This window comes from Epinephelus moara, chromosome 5 (assembly GCF_006386435.1).
Source record: "Epinephelus moara isolate mb chromosome 5, YSFRI_EMoa_1.0, whole genome shotgun sequence".
Lineage (NCBI taxonomy): Eukaryota > Metazoa > Chordata > Actinopteri > Perciformes > Serranidae > Epinephelus > Epinephelus moara.
In genome coordinates this window covers 41,381,060-41,404,359 of record NC_065510.1, presented here as the reverse complement: position 1 = coordinate 41,404,359, position 23,300 = coordinate 41,381,060, and the positions used below count along the sequence as shown (strand labels likewise).

The following is a 23,300-nucleotide window of genomic DNA, read 5'->3' as shown; positions in this document are numbered from 1 at the left end:
ATATTTAAAATTTTAGTACAACTGTTATGCCAGAAAAATACACTAATAAATAAGGGATTCAGGTTTCTGTATGAGGAGAGTTTTAGACATAAACTATTAATGAAATAAAAGAAAACGTTTGGAAAGAACTGTTGACTGTATAAATAAATTAGAAATACAAGACTTTCTTTTTGGTGTGTGTGTGTGTGTGTGTGGGTACTTTACAGACCTTGGACTCATGACCTGATTAATATTTCAAAAATCCTGGCTGTGACACGAGCTGCAGTCCATATATTCCAACCAATGCTTTCAAATGCAACAAATTCATTTTGAAGGATTTTAATATTCCTCCTTACTCTGGTTATTACGGCACGCAAACATAGGAACAACTTTGCGTGCACCAAGGCTGTTAAATGAAGGCTTAAACACGCTCTCTCGCATGCTCAATGTAACTGAAGCTGCAATGGCAGACAGCACTAGATTTTTTTTTTAATTTAATTATTCTACAATATTCTAACAAAATACAACAGAATAGGGCAGGCCGTGTAACGGGACCCTGAACGGAGAAGCAAACAAACAAACAAACAAAAAGAGATTAACCCTCTAAAAAGGACAACAGACATAACTAAATAAAACATAAAAAAAGAACAAAAACAAAACAAAAAAGACGAAAGAACAAAAAAGTGTTTGAGGCGACCCCTTAACATCTAAGATAGATAGATAGATAGATAGATAGATAGATAGATAAATATCTGTATACTTTAAAAAAATATATATATATTTTATATATATTTTTTTTATTCCGACTGTGAACGCCTCAGAAGAACGAATCAATCATCCCCATGTTTAATGATAAAGCGCCAGTGAGCAGATTTTAATGCGCATGTGTCGTACCTCAACGATATGAAGCGCTATGACGTCGTGACGTCTCCTCTTTTTAACCTCCTTGCGGCACACCCGGAAGTAAATAGAAACAACATTTTTATTGATAAGTCACTGTAGAAAATGACTATTATTGTCACCTCTCACGTGTCTCATAGCCATATGAGGCTTATTTAATTTCCAACGAACATTCAGCTGTCATTTCGTTGGGAGAAAAGTAACGTTATCGCGCTTTTAGGACCGAACAGGATGGCGACATATATGAATTTCCACACTCAGCTGGCTTCCATCATGGAGGTGTTAGCTAACGCGGCTGTGGCTGAGATCTGTCAGCTGGTGGACGACGGGTTTGCTACCCTGAGGCTGGAAATATCCCGGAGCCAGAGGGAGAACCTGGCCCTGAAGAGCAGGCTGCGGCTGCTGGAGGTCCGCTCAGGAGAGCAGTCCCACAGAGAGCCCACCCCCACGGCACTGGTGGTGACTTGCACCATGACAGGTTAGCCTGCTCCATCCAAAACTAACCAGCTGTGTGTCTTCATGGTGAACACTAGACATAAACTAGACATTTTAACAGCATTACATTAAAGATTATTACCTTCCGCCATTTATTTGTCTTTTTAAGGAAAAGGACAACAAGCCTGTTTGAAGAACATTGAGTTGACTGGCATGTATAGATACATAACACATTGAAACAGGATTGTTGGGGAGCTCAAAATGTCAACTGTACTGGTATTAGTCTATGCACATCAGATAATTAATAATATTAAATTAATATTAAATGAAAAAGAAAAGAAAAGAAACCAAAGTATATCAGACTTTGACTTTTCATTTTAACATAACGTTACTTTTCAACTAGCCTATATAATTCAACAGCATAATAGAATTCTTGAATTTCAGTTATGGCTTTTGGTTTTGGTGTGCTGTCCTTTAAGTTTCAGTGGCCCCATCTGCCCACCTCTATTAAACACTTCTGGGGGCGCCACTGGTGTATTCATTTATTCAACCTTTATTTTTTTAACTCAGAAATAGGACCCCATTAACAATAGCCCAGTAATTAAAAAACAAACAGTGAAACAAACAGGTCCCTGAGAATACAAATAGGAAACTTGTCACTATAACAGGATCTTGTTTTACAGTACAGTAGAAAGACCTCCTGCAGCCTGAGCATATACCAGCTCCCCTGACTTGTGATAGACACTAAAATATGATATTCAACCCCTTCTTTGTTGGTAAATCAGGAGCCAGAGCCATATGCCTCATCTAATATAATGTATTTGATTCATACGTTTAAGTCAGGTTCTCTGGGCTCTGCTGTGAACAATTTCATTAGCACTGTCAGCAGGAGGGGTACAGTGGCAAGGGCTACCAACACTGAACAGGAAGTTAAACATCTGACAACACTGTTATCATGCAGGAGACAAAAATAAAATATATTTTCATTAAAAAGTTCTGGACTTCAGCTTAAATTTACAATCAAGAGAGAAAACCAATACCAAGGCTGACACTCAGCATCTAATCACCTGGTACATGGCAAAGAGTCCACTTAATGACAGTATAACAGTAGACGTATTATAATGAACTCTTCTGATTTGCTTTGAGCAGATCATCACTCTGGAGAAGACAGCCCTGCCATTACCAAAAGAAATGTGAAGTCCACCATGCTGGAGAATACTGACACCCAGCGGTCACAGGTCAGTGCTGCTGTCTGTGCAAAGGTCAGCTTTTCTTACTTTATCTCTTCTGTCAGTGTCCACACACAGTACAGGTGAGATATTCCTGCTTGCTTTCTGAAATACAGTGGTGGAATGTAACTAAGTACATTTACTCAAGTACAGTACTCAAGTCCAGTTTGGAGGTACCTGTACCTGTATTTCCATTTTATGCTACTTTTACTTTTGCCACACTACATTTTGGCAGCCAGTTTTTTACTTTTGACTCCACAACATTTATTTGATGACAAAATTTAGTTGTTACTTTGTAGATTAAAATTATTAAGATAAAATGTATATTGAAATAGATGAATTATCATGGGTTAAGCAACACATTAGCATAAAGAAGTAGTTGAAATAAGCTCCACTATTACCAGCTGGAACATCAAAGTGATGTAAACATGAATGCATCAATAATTACAATACGATAATATATATATATGGTTCTGAAAATGGATGAGTACTTTTACTTTTGGTACTTCAAGTATATTTTGAGGCCAGAACTTTTGTACTTTTACTTTACTTGACTTGTAACTAAGTGTTTTTACACCATAGTATTGCTACTTTTACTTAAAGGGAAACATCTGTATTTTAACCTGGACCCTATTTTCCAGTGTTTTTACTTGTAAGTGACTAATGGAGACGACAGTTTTTGAAATTGGTCCAGTATCAAGCCAGACAGCTGCAGCTGCAACTGTAAAACAGCCGAGAAATACCTATGAATACTGTAGAGTCATTTTATGCTGGAGTGAATGTTGATTGTAACCCTGCAACTAAAAATTAAACTTAGGGTGAATACTACAATTACAAAATCATTAACTTTTTCAGTCCACTAGATACATTTTGCTACAATAAAAATGACTGAAATGAGATGAACAGACCAAACCTTATTAGATTAAACAAATGTTGACAAAGTTTTCCTTTGGGGACACAATTTCGCGACAGTATATGTTGTTGCAATACTGTTATCACATATCGCGAAACATTTAAAATATTTTTGTATTGTGACTAAAGTATTGTGATAATATCGTATCGTAGGGCCTCCGGTGATTCCCACCCCTACTTTTAGCTGCTGTACATTGACAGTGCACAATTGTCCGAAGGGATTACAATGCAGCATGTTTTTTGCCACTGCTGGCAGCAGCGATCTCTCTACTAATACAGGACCAATTTCAAAAATGGCACAATGGGCACAATGGGCACAATGGCGGCGCACAGCAGTGCAGCAGCTTCTCAGCTATGGGTGACTGGCGTACTTATCACTCAACACCGGCTCCCCACAAGGGTGTTTCCTGAGCCCCCTGCTGTACACACTCCTTACATATGATTGCTCTGCAAGGTCCCCAAGCATTCATATAGTGAAGTTTCGATTGACACAGCTGTGGTCTCCAACAATGAGTCTGTGTACAGGCAGGAGGTGGAAGAACTTGTGGACTGGTGCAGAGCAAACACTCTCTGCATCACTGTAGGGTAGACTAAGGAGATGGTTGTGGACTTTGGGAGGAGAGGTTTTTCTAAAGAGACTACTAAAAAGTATTCGTGTGCATGGCTGCTGATAACCAACCAAGCTCTGAAAGACTTGAAGTGCAGCAGCAGTATGATTTTCCATACCTGTTTTCTATCTGCCAGCTTGTGGTTGTGACGGAGCAGCCGGTGGAGCCAGAGGTGGTGGTGATAAAGAAGGAAAGGCTGGAGGAGGAGCTGACAGGCTGCAGTGTGCTGGAAGACCATCAGACAGCTCCTAACATCAGCAGTATGAATGAAATACTTTAAGATACTGCACAGCTTCTGAGCAAACACCAAAAAGGAAGATATGGTTAAAAATGAAAGGTTGATGTTATCTTGTCTTTTTTTTTTTTTTTCTTTAGTTGGACCTCAGTCTGTTCCTCTTGCTGCTGAGAGCAACCGCCCTCTGAGTGCTGAGGCAGAAATCCCCAGAGTCAGCGGGTATGAAAATCAGGGCTTTGCCAGACTTGAAGCTCGGCAGCACGAAGAGAAAGAGGGAGTGGAGGAGGCTGGAACTCAGGGAGAGGACTCTGATTCAGCAGACCAGAGCCACAGAGCCGTACCAAGAGGTTCTGATCCAAACAGAGCCAGGGAAATGACAGACTCAACCAAAGAAGTAGACAAACATGCTGTGGACCCCAGTGGCTCTCTGTCTGCTGAGTCCAGTTGTAGTAAAGTTTCTGATGTAGAAACTACTCTGATAAAGACACTGGATTCAGAACTGTCACCTACAAGCACTGGAGTGAAGGGTTTTTGTGGTGCTGCAGCAGACTGGAGGGCAGAGGTGGTGTTACCAGCAGTCAAACTGGAGGCTGAACCTTCCTGGTCTGAAGCTTTTAGCACATATAATCCTTTAGTTTCTGTCACTAGAAGTGAGTGTCTGAGTGGCAGCAGATTAACTAACACCAGTCACCACACAGAGAGTGAAGCAGCAGAGCTGGACATCAACAGTTTGGACTCCTCCTCCTTTGATGACCTGTTCTCCTCTCCAGAGGTGGCCAGGTCTCTGACAGTTTCTCACAAACACTCCACAGATGGAGTCACAGGCACGGAGGAGCCTCTCTCATCCTCGTCTTTAACTTTCCTGTGCAGTGGGAGCAGCTTTGGGGATGCTTCCATGTCAGACTCTGTAACTGTCTCCTCCGTCAGTAACACCTCTGTCTCCAGGAGCAGAAGCTTTCCCAGCAGCACAGAGCGAGCGTTCAGCTGTCAGCAGTGCGGCCGACTCTTCTCCACCTCCAGAGACCTGGTGGTGCACCAGCGCTCCCACAGCGGGGAGAGGATCTACCACTGCCACCTTTGTAAGAAGCCCTTTGTCCACCCGCACCAGCTGAAAACCCATCAGCGGGTGCATACGGGAGAGAAACCATTCAGCTGCACTCAGTGTGGTAAACGCTTCTCCCAGTCCAGCCACATCAAGAGACACATGAGCGTGCACACGGGGGAGAAGCGCTACAGCTGCAGCCTGTGTGGGAAACGCTTCTCGCAGGCCTGCAGCCTCAAGGTGCACCAGACTGTCCATACAGGAGAGAGACCATACAGCTGCACCAAGTGTGGCAAGAGCTTCTCTGTGCTGGGCAACCTGGTCCGCCATCAGAGCATCCACAACAGCAAGTGAGAAGGGACTGAAGTGAATCAGAAATGAAGCAGAAGTGTAGTGTGCATATAAAGTCAGTAATGCTCATCATAGCAGACTGTGATGTCGTCATTTATACACGTTAATGTTTGCAATAAAACATGAAGAAAACTGCCTCCAGATGACTGAACACATTAACCTGGTGAATGAATCATGTTTTTTTCATCTGTATTGGAATATACATCACATAGAACAAAGGTACATCCTGAATCAGACACCCATTGCATCATCATATCAAAATGAAAAAATATATAGTACTTGTGTTATACAGTAAATAAGTGATCAATTTGAATAGAAATAAAAACAATTTAAGACTGAAAAGAAAAATATATGCAATCAAAATAAATACATGTGTGAATTAAACAAGTGCAAAAGGCACACTAATTTTATTCAGGTCTTTGTAAATAACTCCTGAAACCATTAAATACATAATTACTCTGAAACCTCAATTGAACGCGCAATCCCTTTGACTAGCCTGATGTGGCTACACATTCTGATTGATATATGCCTGTCTCAATTAGAGGCCTGGTGTGGTTGCCAAGCAGTTCTTTTTTTTTTTTTTTATAGAAGTTCTTCAGATGTGTAAAACCAGGTTGTTGACTACCTCAAATTATGTGTACATTCCTTGATTACCCTGTGAGTTGTTTATATTCCTTTAGTCCGTAAGAGTCCTCAGATCAGATGAATCAAAAGGGTTTTTAATAAAAATTCATCCAAGTTGTGAGTATTGTTTTAACAGGATAAAATAATGTTGTGTCGGTATGTGGGGTGCTGTAATCCCTGAGTGCTGTAATGCTCCCTTTGCAACCTGTGGCTCCAGACTGACTCAGCTCTTTAGCCCCTCTCAAGTAACTCCCTGTGGCTTTGACAGAAAATTATATGGAAACTAATAACTGTATTTTTGTGTTTGTTTTTTTTACATTCTAATTTGTTGTATGCCTAAAATGATTCTTACATTCTTCAACTGTAAAAATGTGAAGCCTATATACCAATTTTAAAAATGTTTGAACAGTTTGTCAACTTAAATGTGCATCATACATCTGTGGCCTGGCGCCTTTTCCTCTAAAAACATCACTAGTGATGGCTACAGAAATCTTGAGTCTCCCTAGCTAGGCGAGCTGTGGATTCCAAATCCCAAAAAGGAAAAGAATTGGGAAAATAAAGGATTGTGTCGACAAATTTGTTTGCTTTCATCGCTGCAAAGTTTAAGCACCAAATTATCATAAATAGCCCACTGCACAATAGCCACCTTGTGCTAAAACATATTAAGGGATGCTCATTTAGATCTGTTAGTAATGTTGATCGGCTGAATTTGACAAAAAAAGGCTGTTTTACTTTTTTATGAGGTTCAAATATGTTTTGGGGCTACAGGCAGATTTTTTTTATTTATTTATTTATTTTTTGCCAAAAATAGCTTTATTGATAGTGAAGGTTGCCGACCCCTGGTCTAATAGGGCAAAAATGATGAATCGATAACATTTTTTATCCAAAAGGTCAAAGGTCAACTTCACTGTGACATCATAATATTCTGCAAAACCACTTAAAAACAAAACACCACATGAGCTTGAAGAGACATGAATGTAAACTCTAAGTGCAACTTGACTGGTTCGTAGATACACATTGCAAGGTGGTAATTTTAGTTTTACCATCCCCAACATAGTTAACTTCTTTTTCAGCAGTTCCTCTCTCAGAGGATACATTATGAAAAATGATCACAAGTAATTTATGACCATTCAGTCCACCAGCCATGTGTAGTACCATCCACATGCACTGATTCTTGCCCAGGGACCTTCCCAGTGTACAACTTCATATTCCATGCGCAGCTGGACTGTGCATCACTTGCTTGCTTTTATTGTGATAGCGTATTTTATGGTTTGTTTGATATGTGTTGTATTATTTATTTATACTATTTATATTAAATAATTAAAATAAATCATGTCATGTGTTATTTAAAAAATGATAGTAATACAGAAGCAGGGTGTGTTAACTGTTGCCCTCTGGATTATGTCCTTTGCACATTTATTGACAGTTTTTAAATCTGAACTCCTGAAATTAATAAAATCTCTAGTTACAGATGACAGGAAGGTTATATTCTGGGAAGAATTTGTTCAAAGTGAACACATATCACCTTAAATAGCTGTCAGATAATTACGGAATGTTTGTTATTTATTGGGGAGACATTTTTTATTTTGCCTTAGGGGAGGGGCATACAACTTTAAGTGGTTGTAATTTGTATTTATTTTACTGTTGATTATTAAAGCAAACATGCAGTCAAAAAAAATGCACAAAATTACATCATTTATCATAGCCAGAAACTGTAAAACAGGAACTATCGTGGGATTTTCAAATTTCCAGCGGTCTATGGGCCTAGGCTTCCATCAGAAAAATCCCCCACAACCAAATCTGAGCTATTTTATTTTTTTTATTTATTTTATTACTTATTTATTTTTTGTCTCTTTTTTTGCAACACACACACACACACACACACACACACCCTCCTTATTCCACTTTATTCTTATTGTAGTACATCAGTATTATACTGTATGTAGAAGCAGTACCTATTTGTGAGAGAAATTATGTTTTATATACGTTTAAATAAGAGTATATGTTAATGAAAAGTTATACAGTAAGTTTTTCTCTGTAGTAATGACACCATAATAATAGACTGAACACTAAAGCTTCAGATGCACAGTAGGTCTGTTGAGATTTATCAAACGCCTTCACATGCACCTCAGTGTACAAGTGTAAAACATGAATGCAGCAGCACGAGGCTTATTAATCATCACATTGTGTCAGACTGAAGAGATTTCCACTTCCTCTTATTATTAGCTCAGACAGCTGAGACAGACAGAGCTGCCTGTGAAGTGATGCTGAACAACAAACTGACGTCATCAGGAAGCGACTCTCGCACCTCAAAGAGCCACAACATTCAGGAGCTCATAAAAGAAGGCAGACGGGGTGAATGAAACACTCTTCAGTCACATATCACAGAGTGGGTCTGATCACGCCCGTGCACCGCAGCAGCAGCAACAGCCGTCCGCCGCGCGCATCTGTCCGAGCAGGAGCAGACACACAGACCTGGCGATGATGGCGGACTGTGTTGGCTTTCAAGCGCAAATCGCCTCGATTATAGAGATACTGGCCAATTCGGCAGTGGCGGAGATCTGCAAACTGGTGGACGATGGCTACGCGGCGCTGCGCTCTCAGATGGACCAGGAGCGGGAGAAGAGCGAGAAGGAGAACGATGCCCTGCGGCAGAAACTGCGAGAAATCGACGTGAAGCTGCGGAGCTACGAGAGGAAGATGAGGAGACGGAGTCAGCGGGAGGAAATGCACGCCGTTCATTTTAGGCCACCCGAAGGTAAATAGATGGAGAAGGCAGGAGGCTGGGCTGCAGCTGGCCTGCTGCACCATCACTGCCACATGACGGCTGAGGGAGTCATACGTGTCCTCATACATACATGCAGGAGCCTAATGGGCTTATTGATGAGCTCATCTTTCAGTTTCTGATTAACATGAGTCCTGTAGCTGTAGCTTGTAGTGGCTGTCAGTCTGTGTCCATAGTCTGCTGCTAAGTGTGGACCTCAGGATCATACAGGCACACATGTATGTCACATGTCCATGCACCATGTGGAAGGTTATGACTTATACTGGAGGAAAAGTTTGCTTTTGAGTTGAGTTAGACTGAAGGCATGATCTAGTCTACATCTGTGTCAGTTCAGGTCAGTTACAAACATGCTGTCTTCTGACAGACCTGTAGTGTTAGATAGTTTTGGTCTAATTTGTCCAGGTTTGGAGATGTCTACATGCCTGTCTGCTGCTGGGCTCCTCTTAACCCCTGCTCTGCTGGAGTACCTGACCTCAGTTTGTCTTGTAGTATTTGGATTAAACACATTAATTTAGGATTTGTTGTAATTGTTACACCCACTACAGGTCTCGAGCATAACAAATGACAGGAAATGAGGCAACGGATAAACAGTAGTCTTATCACAGAGGTTCAACTTCGCAATCTATATTCTTCCACTTTACCCTCCCGAAGACTGACCCCCAGCTATCACTGACTGGGCAGGGGTTAAGTTCCACTGTCACCCCAGTGCACACTGTAATCTATACATCTTGCACTCGAAGAGCTAACACATTTCCAAAGTTTCCACACGTGATTATTTTCACTGCAAACAGTCAACCACTGCACACCTTAAAACTGCCCTGACTGTCTGAGCGAGTTGGTAATTAGTGTGGGAAGCAGGCAGATAAAACAAAACAAAAACAAACAAACAAAAACTGAAGAAAGAAAATCAGTCCACCTGTAGCGCAGTACCCATATCTTTTGCCCATTACCAGCTCACTTGTTAGGGCAGACTAGACAAGAAAAAAAGACCAAACCAAACAACGAAAACAGTCCCACAGCAAGAGCAGCTAATGGACCACTGATGCTCTGCAGAGACACAAATGAATACTCTTACAAAAAACTTTATTGCAAAATATTAAAATGCATATGGATCAAATGTTAAAAAACTACATGGCTAATTTTAAAATATCTAATTTGCTCCCGACTATCCGCCACCTTCAACCGAGCAGGTAGCAGGCCTGAAATGCATGAAAACAATACATGTTAAAAACATTCAAATTCATTAGCGGAAATTCCTGCACACAGAGAAGAGCTTTAGGCCCACCAGTGTTGTCTGCATTTCACTGCCCAGTCTTCCCAGCACACCAGCGTGGGATGAGATGTGCACCTGTCTCATCCCATCGGCTTGAACCAACACTACAGCCTGCGTTCCTCCCACAGGTAACCCTACAGTATATCGAAGGTCTCACTAATTGGTGCACCTAATTTTTTCCTCTGTGCCACCTGCCACATGATATATACGCACAAAATTGAAATGATAAATGTTGTTAAACTAGAGTTTGATCAGATGACCCTCTTAAAGCCAGCCTCAAAATCAGGTAGGAAAGCAAAACCCACCTTAAAGGGGAACTAAGCTGACTTTCAAAATGAATACATGTTGTAGTTGAATGTTATTCTTATAGTCTAAGACAGTCCAAATAATGTAAGGAAACATGAACAACTCCACACATCACAAGTTTGAGTCTTACTTCTCTGGTTTGTGGCTTTGAGAGAGAGTAGTTCATGTTCACAAATACTGATTGAACTTTCCCAGGCCATGGAAGTAACAATTTGGGATTCTTTATTTATGTGGTGTTCCCCTTTAAAGGTCCCATATTGTGAAAAGTCAGATGTCCTTGACTTTAAAAACAATAAAGCTGGTGTAGGCGCTGTATAACTGCTGTGAAAGTATCAAAAGGCTACACAGAGAAATGCTCACAGTTGGTATTCAGAAACTGTGCCTTTAAATGAGAGGTCAGGAAATCTTTGAATTTGTGATGTCACAAGTATAGACCGTTTGAAACATAATCATTCATAATCATAATCATTGCAGTGCATGTGAATGACATCAGCTGACAGGAAGTAAACATGGACCCAAGCTGTNAGAGAGAGAGAGAGAGAGAGAGAGAGAGAGAGAGAGAGAGAGAGAGAGAGAGAGAGAGAGAGAGAGAGAGAGAGAGAGAGAGAGATGCAGCAGAGGGCCACAGGCTGGAATCGACATTGCCTTTGTATATGGGATGCCTGTTCTACCCACTAAGCCACCAGGCCCCTGTTATTATCAATGTACAATCCCACACTGGCAGTGGCAAGACGCATGTCGGCGCTCCTTGCACCACTGTCCTGTTTCCAGTCTTGACACCCCCAGAATTAAATGCATTTTTCCCCACTCTACTTGTACATACCAGCTCCTGTGGCAGCTCTTTTTCACTGCTCCTATGGCAGTTTGACTCCTCTTATCACCACTGATGCAAACAGAACTCTGTCTCATGTGTGACAAAGAATGGGTGAGAAAAGACACGTTGTTGAGGTTGAGAAATATCTCAAGTTAATCGACCCACAATCCCATCATTACAAAGACAATGCCTGAAAAGATATTGTCGGTGAGTCATAGCTCTGGAGATCAGCTCTTAAGGTGAGAAATCAACTGTAATTAGTGGATATCCACACGACTTTAAGCTAACACAGAGGTGGAGGAAGTACAGATCTTTCTGTAGTTATAATAACTTTGCATGGTCATCTGTTGACAAGCCGCAGCACTACGCGTCCAGTGTGTGCTAGGGCGCCATGTGACGCGCCGCACCGTGGCAGTGTCGGTGTGTTTTTCAGCCTAATTCCAGTGAAACGGCCTTTACAAATAGAAAAATGGAGTGTTTCAGACAGAGGGTGATCACAGGTATATTCATGCAGACTGTATGGGAAAAAAAACAGATGTATTTTTTTGAACATTAAAGCATGTAAACATGTTCTAGTAGAATCTGCCAAGTAATATGCCCCTAATGTCAAACTTAAACACTATATTCATGGATAAAATAGCAGCGCCATCTGTTCTAATGAATGCTATATGCAGTCAACAGGTCGGGGCGTTTCCAGAAAGAAGACCAGTTATCAGCAAAGACTATCTATTTACCTATCTGTCTGTCCATCTGTCCATCGTAGGCCAACATGTCAGCATTACCCCTCACTTTTAAGGAACAAGAGATTAATCAATACAGAATCATCTTTATGGCAAACTCCAGCGTCCTGGTTGTACTTTCTTTTCTGATCTCTGACTGCCTCATCTGCCTCACTGGTGCTGACACAGATTACAGTGCTGCTACGTCAACATTCTGGATAGTAGAGTCCCCTTATACTTGGGTTTGCTGTTAAACATTCAGAGCAAGAAGGACCTGTTCTGGAATTTCATTCCAGGTACTCTGGTTTCTTTGTACAGTCTGAATGCATACAAATAAGCTGATTTTGATCCAAATTACCAGTAGACTGATTACCTGTCTAGGTTGTTCATTCAGTGCATGCCAGTCTTAAAACTAACATGGTCTGGCTTGTGGTCTTCATCAGGGTAATCAGAGACCTTGAGAGGGTCTGTATAATACAAGGCTTGCTGGAGTTTTGACCTTTTCGGATTTGTTTCCTTCTTCATGCGCCTTGGAGGTCGGTTAAGTTGCACCAGAAATCCCTTCTCTGCTTCTATATATAAACGCAAGCTAAGATAAATGGATGCTTTCTTTGCTCCTACCAACTGATGGTTGTGTGCATGCTAGTATTGTGTGTATATTATCATACTGTATCACGATATTTTCCCTCCCAAGGGCAGACTGTTAAGTCTGAAGCTATAGGAGCTCATTCAGAAGCTAAGAAATGACTTCTAAGAGACAGGTTGTACATATATAATTATGACATTTAGCCAAAATAAGGGATGCACAATAATATCAGTACGTTATCTGTATTGGCCAATATCGGCTTTAAAATGAATGATCAGAATTGGCCAAAATGCTTTTTCTTATTTTGCACAATGAATGAATATTACATACATTGAAAAGTATTCTATTTCATGTCTCCATCTGCTGGTGGGCCATCATGATAAGAGTATGCATGCATAATATGATGTTAATTCTACTACAGAAGAGACTTGATGCTCACTAAAATAAGGTGGGGGAAAAAAGTATATATATATCAATATTGGTATCGGTTATAGGCCAAATGAGTGGTCATATATCGGCATATCGGATAACGTCAAAATAGCCAAAATCGTATATCTCTAGTTAAAATCCCACAAGTTCAAAAGGCACAAAAACCAGCGGACAGTACTTGCTCAGTGTTCTGTGCTATGTTTTCAGGAGCTGACGAACATCAGCCTGTGGTGCCACCTCTTCCTGTCGCCGCTGAAGACAAACCCTTCCATCACATTTCAAAGGTAAAGATTTATCAGCAGAGCGGCTTTTAATTCTTGTGAACATCTAAAAGCTATTTCAGGGTTGTGTGTAAGGCATCTCTTCTGCCCTCTGAAAGAACCTCTGTGGTGTTGTGTTCATCAAACCGCTAAAATGTTGATGATGTTAAAGATCAGCTCAGAGATGTCATCATTACATGGACTGAATCCTGACATTCCCAGCAGGAAGTGCGCTGCGGATGATGATGTCTGTTGGGTATTCTTCTAACTTGGAGGTTAAAAAGTTCTTGCATTGTCTCTGCTGCCCTCATCTTTCATGACACAATGTGTAGTGGAGCATTTGTAACTTGACTCTCTTGTCTGCTGTGACATCATGGATTTCATTTCAGGCAGCCCACGTGTATGAACAAGGTCATAGGGTTGAGTTCTAGTTTTGTCCTGAGCTATGTGATCAATGAATAATGAACATGATGTTCCAGCTGCTTTTCACTGTATCACAGCAGGAGGAGACCAACATGTTGCCTCTGGTGAAGCAGGAGAAAATTGAGAGAGATGACTGCAACCCGGACCTCAAGGTGGAGGTCACCATCAGGGCAGAGTGTGGCCTGTCTACTGGTGAGTGTGGCTCTGGACATTCTTAAATTGATTTTCCATTGATTGTTCTTATGGTTTTAATACAAACAACGCAGAACGTGAAGATAAACTAGAGGATAGCTGATAAAAGTTTAACACTACGTCCTGGCTTCGGTAGACTGGTCAGTTTTTCTCCATTAATACACCTTATGGGCCTTTTCCACTGTCACTGTTGGCCACACCAAGTCAAGCCATGCCGCACCAATTTGCGTTTGCATTATCAGTTTAGACGCACTGCAGACAACAGGCTCTTACTGCACCTCTGCAAACAGCTCACCTCCAACAGGTAAACTTCTTTTACCTGCCCTGCTTTGCAAAATCACGTGCAGCAAACATAACAGGATTTTTGCCTGCTGCTTTTAAACGTCTTCACTCAAGACAAGCCGTCATCAGTTAAAGACACACTCAAGCAGGTCGCCTTGTTGTAATGGCAATGCAAATCCCTGCCGCGCTGGGCTGATGGCCCAAACCAAACCAAGCCAAGCCTAGCCAGCCCATGACTGTCGAAAAGGAGTATTAGTCACAAGAGACATTTATTTGACAAAACATTCTGAACTTCTTCAGAAAATACAACTGATAAACAGGGATCAAAGTTGTTTTTTTATATATGTATATTTTTATTTTCAGAAAATGACATTTTCTGGGGCAGGAAAATTGATAAGCACTGGGGAGAATATCTTAGGATGGTCTGACCTAGATTTGTCCCCAAATGTGATTTATTTATAGTTTTCCCCCTAAATTCATACTCTTCCTGACAATCCTCATCAGCTCTCTCTTTGCTTTATAAAAACCAACTGTGTGAAGAGCAAAACAGCAGTAATGTTTTTCTAAACTCCACTCACTCTGTTCCTCCTGTGCCTATCTGTCTATCTTCAGCCATGGAGCCCAGTGAGGAACCCCCTCCCAGCGATATTGTTCTTGACACCAGTGTCACCAACATCACCTCCTCCACCACTCAGACCTCCTCGTCCCCCACTGATGCCACAATGGACCTGACCTGCAGGCCTCGAGCGAAACGTAAAGCTACAATGCCTCTTGGCAACAGTTTGACAGTCAGCAGTGGGGTGGTCACCACCCCTGAGGCTGCTCGCAGGGACCTTGGAGGGAGCCTAACGGATGGTGCTCTGAAACCAGAGATACAGACAGACAATACTACAGAAGATGAACTTCATCCCTCTCAGCTGTCAGCCCCAGTAGCCTCAGATGAGCCCAGTCCTGAACGTCTCAACAGTCTGGGCCTGGACTTGGCCTGGATGCAGGAGAGAGTCAGCCATCTTGGTGCAGCGTATGCAGTAGCACAGCTGGGTTTAGGGAACACAGAAACTGGCCACCCCTCTGCCTCCTTCCCCACGCAGGGAGGAGGAGACAGTCTAGATGGCCCTCCGACCATGCTCTTCACAGGTGGTGCTCATGAAATGGCTGCTTTCGCTGCCTCCTTCGACATGGCTGCTGCCGCAGCGGCTGCTGCTGCGGTCGTGGCTGCACCACCTCCACCACCTCCTCCACCCCCTCCCCCTACAGCACCTTCTGCCACCACGACCAGCCAGAGGCGGCCTTACAGGAGCAGCTCTGCTGCTGCTAAAGAGCCCGTGGTGTGCGCTGTGTGCGGGCGTGTCTTCCCCAGTGCAGCCGCCCTGGAGCTGCACCAACGGGTGCACACAGGGGAGAGGCCCTACACCTGCCCCCACTGTGGAAAGGGCTTTGCCCAGCCCAATAACCTGCGGGTCCACCTCCTCATCCACACTGGGGAGAGGCGCTATCGATGTACACTGTGTGGAAAGAGTTTCATCTCATCCAGCCACCTGAAGAGGCATCGCACAGTCCACACGCAGGAGAAGCCTTACAGTTGCTCACGATGTGGACAGTCCTTCAGTCAAATGTGTAGCGTTCGCAGACACCGGCAGCAGTCCCAGTGTGGCCTGTAGACTGACTGCTGGAGGAGGTGGATGACATCTGGAAGTGATCCTTGTACAGTCTGGGCTCTGAAGGATGAATGATTGAAATCCTTTACATCCTTTACATATGAATTCTAGCATCTTATGTAAGCACGAGAAAAAAAGCAAGGCTGTATCCTGTGATATCATGGCACGTACAGTTGATATTTGTCCTAGATCATAGCAGTGATATGTGAATTCTGTTTTTGAGGCGGAATTCCCCTAAGGCCCTTTCAACCTTTTCCCACTCATTTTAATCTGAGAGAGGATCTCAGAGTGGACTGTCAAAGAGTGCCTGAGACAGTGTTGATAACACTTAATCCATCAATTGTCCATTAAATGGTCTTGTTTGTGTTTACATAGCTAATACACATGGGCTGATACCAGAGGAGAGGGTCCTGGATTATCCTGTATCATGACTGATGGTGATGGTACACAGTGTACCTGCACTGTCCACTGACCTCCAAGTGAAACAGGATGAACAGACCCATATCTTGAGCACCTGACAGCTCTACAGTATTTATGTAATGAGGTGACGTATAAAATTGACCTAAAATACATTTAAAATTCATTAGGCGTTTAGCACGTTATTGACAAATAACTATTCTTGCCTTATCCTTCTGTGAGTTCAAAAGCCAGACTCACATTTCCAGACACTTCCAACTTTTGTTGTTTTTGCAGAACTGATGGCACAACTAGATTCAGTTTCTCACACTGCATAGTGTTGATATTAAAGGATGCTAAGATGTCCTCAGTAGGTTTTTTGACTGGAGGCAGATTGACTGAGGCAGAACCAACTCCAAAGCCGTCTTAGTGGCATGTTGTATTTTATGTAGTCAACTATGAAATAATGAACAGTAGAGAATATGAAAACAACAACAACAACGCACTGTGTCAGCTGTCCCTGCATCCTTGGTCAAGGTACGTAATTCAAACAAGCTATTATAAGCTGTTATAGGGTATATGGTTGCCATTCTACATGTACGGTTACAAGTAAGCGAATGCAGGCGAGTGTCCATCACCTGCTGAGGCTATATTCGTGCTGAATGTGGGCGGTCCTGGTTGTGACGTGCATGGAAAGCTAGCTTGCTATCAGTGTCTTCTCCACACATACTTATGTGCTATTGTTTGAGGCTGTGACTTCGCAGATCAAAATTGAACTCATGAACACGTGAAGAAGCTTTTTCAGTTCAGCTTCTTGGATGAGAGGTGAAACGTCCTCAAGAAATGCAAGCAAGTCCAGTTGCCTACGATATAGCACTTGATTACCATTAATGCTCATTTATGCTCCCTTTACGTACGAAAATGTATACGTCTGTTTCAAACAATGTTACCGTCACTGCCCACATACTTCCATGCGCCCTTTACGTTGGCATGGATGTTAACCAATATATCCACCAGGGGGCAGCCCAGCGTCAAAAGTTTATGACAACAACAAACTCAGAAACAAACATGGCGACTGTGGAGGAGATATTGATAATGTACCTCTTGCATAAAAGACAAAAAGAGAGGTAGCGTTGTAGGAGGCGGTGGTCGGTGAGGCTGTTAAATACATCGCGACTGGAGGACGGAGAATTCTTTTCTCTAATACTGCTGATGAGAGAAATTGAATTGTTATTTCTTCTTCGTGTCTCACTAGAGCTACGTATCGGGTAGTGACAGCAACACTGCCCCCACGGTTCCCGGTGGTACTGCTTCGTTTGGCCCGTATCCGTAAGCTTTATGGAAACGTGCAGAAATACTGACGAAATGAACGCGGAGCACGGACGGAAGGCTCTGTCCGTATCTGGATCCGTATTTAAAGTTGAGCATAAATGGGCCTTAACCTGGATGAGTGAGACTCTTCACCGACAACCAATTAGCAATTATTCGCCCCGTTTGCATTGAATTGAAGATAGGCGAATTTCAGCCTGTGTTAATTTCACTCATGTTTGACCACACCCTTAAGAACTGTCTTTACTGTCAGCTTGAGATGTATTGGTGACTTGCTTGCTAATAAGATACAACATAAAAAATAAGGCAGCTTTACTGCTTTAATTTACTGTCAGGAATTGTTTTTGAAGTTAAGACGAAGCTAGCTAGCAACAACTGCTTCCACCTGCCTCTAGTCTTTGTGCTAAGCTAGGCTGACCACATCCTGGACCTGTCTCTTTACTGTCCGCTAAAAAATGACCATATCATCTTCTTTTCTGACTGTGGGTAAGACGACAACTAAGTACATTCTGCAAAAATGTCATACTCTTCCTTTAAAGCACTTTAAATGTTTGTATAACTATTCTTTAAGCCATGGGCAGAAATTGGAGGCAGTGCTGATACACCATTTGTCGCCTATTTCTTGATATATTTATCGCACATAGTCCACTCTGTTCCTCATATTGTTAAAGTATCTTTAATGAGTGGCCTCTCAAGGCAGCCTGGTGTTGAATGGTAAATGTTGGCAGTTGTTGAATAAATTGTGTAGTGCAGGCCTGCACCTTCTCCGGTATGACCGTGTTCATGAGTATATCAGTCCGACACAATGGCCAGAAAAACTGTTGGCATTGTACGTTACTGTAAACCACAGATACGTTACATGTGCACTTTAGGTTATTTAGGTTGATGATACATTGAAACTTAACATTTAATGACACTGCAGTTAACATTTGGTTAGGTTTAGCCACAAAAACACTTAGTTATGGTTAGGAAAAGATCATGTTTTGGCTTAAATAACCTGGTTTGAGGGGCACAATCTCGGCAGGGAAAGCAGTGATTTCTCAATAAAGTCTCGAACAGTGGTGTCTCGCCTAGGTGTCATGCCAGTATTATCCCCTCCACCTCCAGATGACAAAGTCAGCTTGTAAACTGAGCCTCTGTAGAAATGCTGATAGGACCTGTATGAAATGTACAAATGTAATGTATTCATGGATTGCAGAAATGTACAATGCCAACATTTTCTTCTGGTAACTGGACTGCTGTCACACTGATTTTCAGTGTATTTTATTATGTCCTCATTTCTTAAAATTAGAGGGGAACATGTCATATGCTGTTATCCAGACGTTTGACCTCAAGCTTTGTTTACAGAATTGGGCAGAGACAACAGAATATTTCATTTCTTATTTTTTAGATACACAGCCCAGTGGATGCAGGCCTGCAGTGTTCCTTAACGTTTCACAGGTTGAACCCTGAGGTGTAACAGTCGTTTTAATGTCAATCATTCTTTGTTCTCAATTAAAAATCAAAGAACAAAGGTCTGTAAAAAGGTGTAAAGTAAAAACATATATATCAGAGAGTCGTGTTTGTATGTGTAGGTGTTTGGATGTAATTGGCACTAGCTGTAGGTTGCACAGCTAACAAATATTTTGCCTTTTAGTACTCTTTCATGACATGTTCCGGTGTTTAAAAATGTATGGGTATCATTAAACATGAAAAAGGTTTGCAATGAACTTGGCTGTGCTGTTGGCATCATTTCTGTAGTGTGATCTCATTTATAAAAGGACTGCAACTTCTCTATCCTCTAGACTCCTCTCTTTTGTTATGATTTCAGATATATTCCAAAAATTCATATGAGGGGCTGTTATCTGTCCTACAGTTGACAAAGGAGGTATGTGTGAATTTGACTTGTCTAAAGGTGACAGAACATAATGAAATGAATAGCTTTAATCTAATGAACAGCGGATTTCCCCATTTTGTTACACACACACACATACACTTATACATGGGAATTGCAATCTGTGAACAAGTCTTAAAGTAGTGCTTGTTTTAAAGTCTAACGATTTACAAGCAAAAAAATAATAATAAAAAATATATATATGGAAATGTTATGTGACATCCAATAAACTGGGTCACATTTTTGGCAAATTGTCTAGAAACTATCAAAAATAAAGATACAATGATGGTCAACTGTGGGACGTGTCTGTTTTTAGTTCAGTCAGGTCTCCTGGTTTCATTCTAAATATTAGATGTCCTCCTCATTACACCAGTAATGATCTGTTATAATGTGCGTTTTCGTGTCTACATCAATCTGGCTAACATTCTAAAAGCAAGAAATATTCTTTATTTCATATTTAGTTAAAATTTGACCAACAGACAGACATCAGTTCTCTCTCTTTTCACTTCTTTCCCTCCCTGGTTTACTGTCCATCAGAGGTGGGACCAAGTCCACCAGTTCAAGTCCAGAGTCAAGATTGACAAGTCCAGAGTCAAGTCCCAAGTCTTAAACTTTGAGTTTCGAGTTCCAAACAAGTCATAATGTGCTCTTCACCAAATATAATACCATTTAAACAATGAAATAGTGATACATTAGATTTAAAAAAAAATCATGAATGCTTTTTAAAATTTGCACTTAGCCTATTTGTAATAACAAGTTTGTTAAAAAGTTACATTGGCAAAGCATTAGCTCGCTCATATTAGCCTTGACTTACTGTTCTTTGTGCAACTTAAAATGTCAAAGTTGGAAGTTGTTGCGACTGTTATTTTCAACCTCCACATTTTGCCTCAATTTGTTTTTTGTGAACCACCATGCAGTTTTTGTACACAAACAAAATAATCTTTGGTATCATTTTTTTCCACCTCTCGCTCAGTGACGTAACATTAGCTCTTCATGGTCCTCTCTTACAACTTGATTGGACGCTGCTTTGTGCTCCCTGTTTTGGCTTAGTATGCCACATTTCTAATGTAGGGAACATTTTAAGGGTGGAGCCATCAGCCCAAAGCCCAGCAAGCAATAGTCGTGATTTAAACGTATTGGCTATATTTAGCTTCGATTTAGTCTAGCTACATGTAACCCAAATCTAGCCAATTTAATTTTGAAATTGATTAAATGTAATTTTCGCCATTGCAGATGGCGTGCGGTATGATATTCAATCACATATGGAGAGTCAACAGTAATTTAAATATGTTTATCTCCATTTTTTGGACATGGTCTCTACATAGCCGTATAATTGATGACATCTACACTTTCAATTTTCACTGACAGCCCAAATTCAGCTGTGATTTTGCCTAGACGTCAGGTCTTCATGTAGACGGCTATTAGATGTTTTTCAAACCAAAAAATGCTTGCTGGGAGTTTTCATCTAAATCTATGATGAGAGTGTTCATGACTGAAGTTAAATTAAGTGTTGATTTGTTGAAAATTATTAGTTTTTAAATTAATAGATTCAGGAGATGAAGGGAAATGAGTTGATTCTTGGCACGCCTTTTAAGTAACATACTTTTTAATCTTTGGATTTGGGGGAAGGTATCAAGTATTTTCAAGTTAAAAGGCTCAAGTTCAAGTGAAGTCTTGAGTCACTGGTTTTAAAATCCATGTTAATGCACAAGTCTGACGAGCAGGTGACATCTTGTATGGTAGCCTCATCCACCAATGTATGAAAGTGTGTGTGAATGGGTGAACGTGACATATAGCGTAAAAGTGCTTTGAGTATTCGGGGAACTACAAAGGCGCTATACATGTGTAAATCCATTTGCCATTGCATACGATATGATAGATATGATAGATACCATAGATACGATACGATACGATACGATACGATACGATACGATACAATACGATACGGTGTGATACAACTACATTGTCAGTTTACTCTCCACTCAAGAAGTTCACACACAAATTAGACAAACAATCACTCAAATGGCACATACCCATAAAAGCACACCATGGAGAACATCACATTACATCCTCAGACTCAGATCTTAATTAGCAGCACAGACTTGACTTGACTGACTCACACTTACCTCTGTTTACAAGAAATACCAAATATACAAATTTTGCCAACTGAAGTTGAGTGAGTTTTGGAACTCAGATGTTGGACTATCTCAGAGGGTCTCATTCATCAGACTTTCTGAAAAGACTGGCATGTTGTAATTAAGTACAGCCTGGTTCAGCTGCCTATCTGTGAAACTTCAAATTTGCGCTAAGATTATCGGCCAACCTGTGGCACATTTCTTTCAGGCAGCCACCAAAAAAGCGTGCTCAGACTTGCTAACAGCCTTTCTGGTGACCCCCTTGCATGTTCTAAATGAAGAATATCATCTTCTGCTCTCCAACTGGCAGTTCAGAATCCCTCCATTTATACACAACAGGTTGAAAAATATGTGTATACATCAGTCTATCCTGTTGCTAAACAAAAATCAGTGTGCTCAGGGGCAAAAATCCCATTTCATAGTTGGGGGGGACAATAAACAGTAAAATTTTAGAGAATAATTCCAGGGGGGGACAAGGAAAAAAAGTTGTTGCCTGTCTTTTATACAGCATCTTTTACCGCAATTCGACGCTTTAATCTTCTCTCTATCTCTCCAACAGGCAGAGTGAATGTCTATACTTATGAGAAATGGCTTAACAACTAAACATTTCCTGCAAATAAACTGGTAAACTAGTTTATAAACAGTGTGCTGTGAGATCTGCCGCTTTTCGTTGGTTAGACTGCACGTCTTTCATGTTTGTCTCACTGACAGATGGAGAGCCTACACACAGGTACCCATTAGCTACGAGCCGCTCCATCACAACCGTGCGTAATGGCCGCTCCTCGTCGGTAAACTGCACGTCTTTCATGTTTGTCTCACTGACAGGTGGAGAGCCTACACACAGGTACCCATTAGCTACGAGCCGCTCCGCCACTGACTGCTCTTGTCCTGTCCTCTCCCTCTTCTTTCTCTCCTGTCCTCTCTGACTATAACTAAACTCTGAGCTTAATCATTAGCTTTTAGCTCAGCAGCACTGGTAATTGAGTAGGCTTTTGAACAATGCAGGAGAAATGTTGCAGACAGTTTATATTATCAGCCTGGGCCTGGGGCTTGTTGTAACAGTAAATGGGATGTGTTGTAACTTGTGTAAGTTAAACTGTATCTGTGTGAGTGTACATCTTACCCCGCGATGCGCGATGTGAGCAGCGGTTCCAGCCACACGGCTACTGCTGCCAAGCAGCCCCGCCCGTTGGAAAGAGTGTGGGATATACCACTACTAGGAATGGGAGGGGGGGACTAAATCTTTTAAGATTTAAATAGCACATTATTGCGCGATTATAATGAGCACCGCTTACATTGTGTTTTTAATAAATACTACTGCATTGTTCAAAAATTATTAATTGTGTCTCAAATTATTCTAGGGGGGGACAGCTTTACTTTAGAGGGGGTAATGTCCCCCCTGTCCCCCCCAGGATTTCCGCCCCTGTTTAGTACACTTGCCTTTCATTTAAGGCCCATTATTTGGCTGTAGGCTGAAGATTTGTTTCAGCACAGTAACAGAGTAGGATACCTGTGCTGTCCCACC

At 41.5% G+C, this 23,300-nt stretch overlaps 2 protein-coding genes across 2 annotated transcripts; both read left to right on the top strand.

The window, feature by feature from the left end:
* Positions 1-915: 915 nt before the first annotated feature.
* Positions 916-6,973, top strand: LOC126390974 (zinc finger protein 397-like). The gene is made up of 4 exons (XM_050045512.1): positions 916-1,357; positions 2,464-2,552; positions 4,200-4,323; positions 4,439-6,973. Exons 1-4 carry the CDS (start codon positions 1,111-1,113, stop codon positions 5,692-5,694), a joined length of 1,716 nt encoding a protein of 571 aa, XP_049901469.1. The 5' UTR covers positions 916-1,110; the 3' UTR covers positions 5,695-6,973.
* Positions 6,974-8,617: 1,644 nt separating this feature from the next.
* LOC126390975 (zinc finger protein 316-like) lies at positions 8,618-19,560 on the top strand. The gene is made up of 4 exons (XM_050045513.1): positions 8,618-9,073; positions 13,435-13,511; positions 13,988-14,102; positions 14,997-19,560. The coding sequence occupies exons 1-4, from the start codon at positions 8,797-8,799 to the stop codon at positions 16,043-16,045; spliced, it is 1,518 nt and encodes a 505-aa protein (XP_049901470.1). The 5' UTR covers positions 8,618-8,796; the 3' UTR covers positions 16,046-19,560.
* The last annotated feature ends 3,740 nt before the right edge of the window (positions 19,561-23,300 follow it).

Coding starts and splice junctions, on each gene's coding strand:
- LOC126390974 (XM_050045512.1), top strand. CDS start 1,111: ATGGCGACATATATGAATTTCCACACTCAGCTGGCTTCCATCATGGAG. Junction 2,553..4,199: donor CTGACACCCAGCGGTCACAG/GTCAGTGCTGCT, acceptor TCTATCTGCCAG/CTTGTGGTTGTGACGGAGCA. Junction 4,324..4,438: donor GACAGCTCCTAACATCAGCA/GTATGAATGAAA, acceptor TTTTTTCTTTAG/TTGGACCTCAGTCTGTTCCT.
- LOC126390975 (XM_050045513.1), top strand. CDS start 8,797: ATGATGGCGGACTGTGTTGGCTTTCAAGCGCAAATCGCCTCGATTATA. Junction 9,074..13,434: donor TCATTTTAGGCCACCCGAAG/GTAAATAGATGG, acceptor CTATGTTTTCAG/GAGCTGACGAACATCAGCCT. Junction 14,103..14,996: donor AGAGTGTGGCCTGTCTACTG/GTGAGTGTGGCT, acceptor GTCTATCTTCAG/CCATGGAGCCCAGTGAGGAA.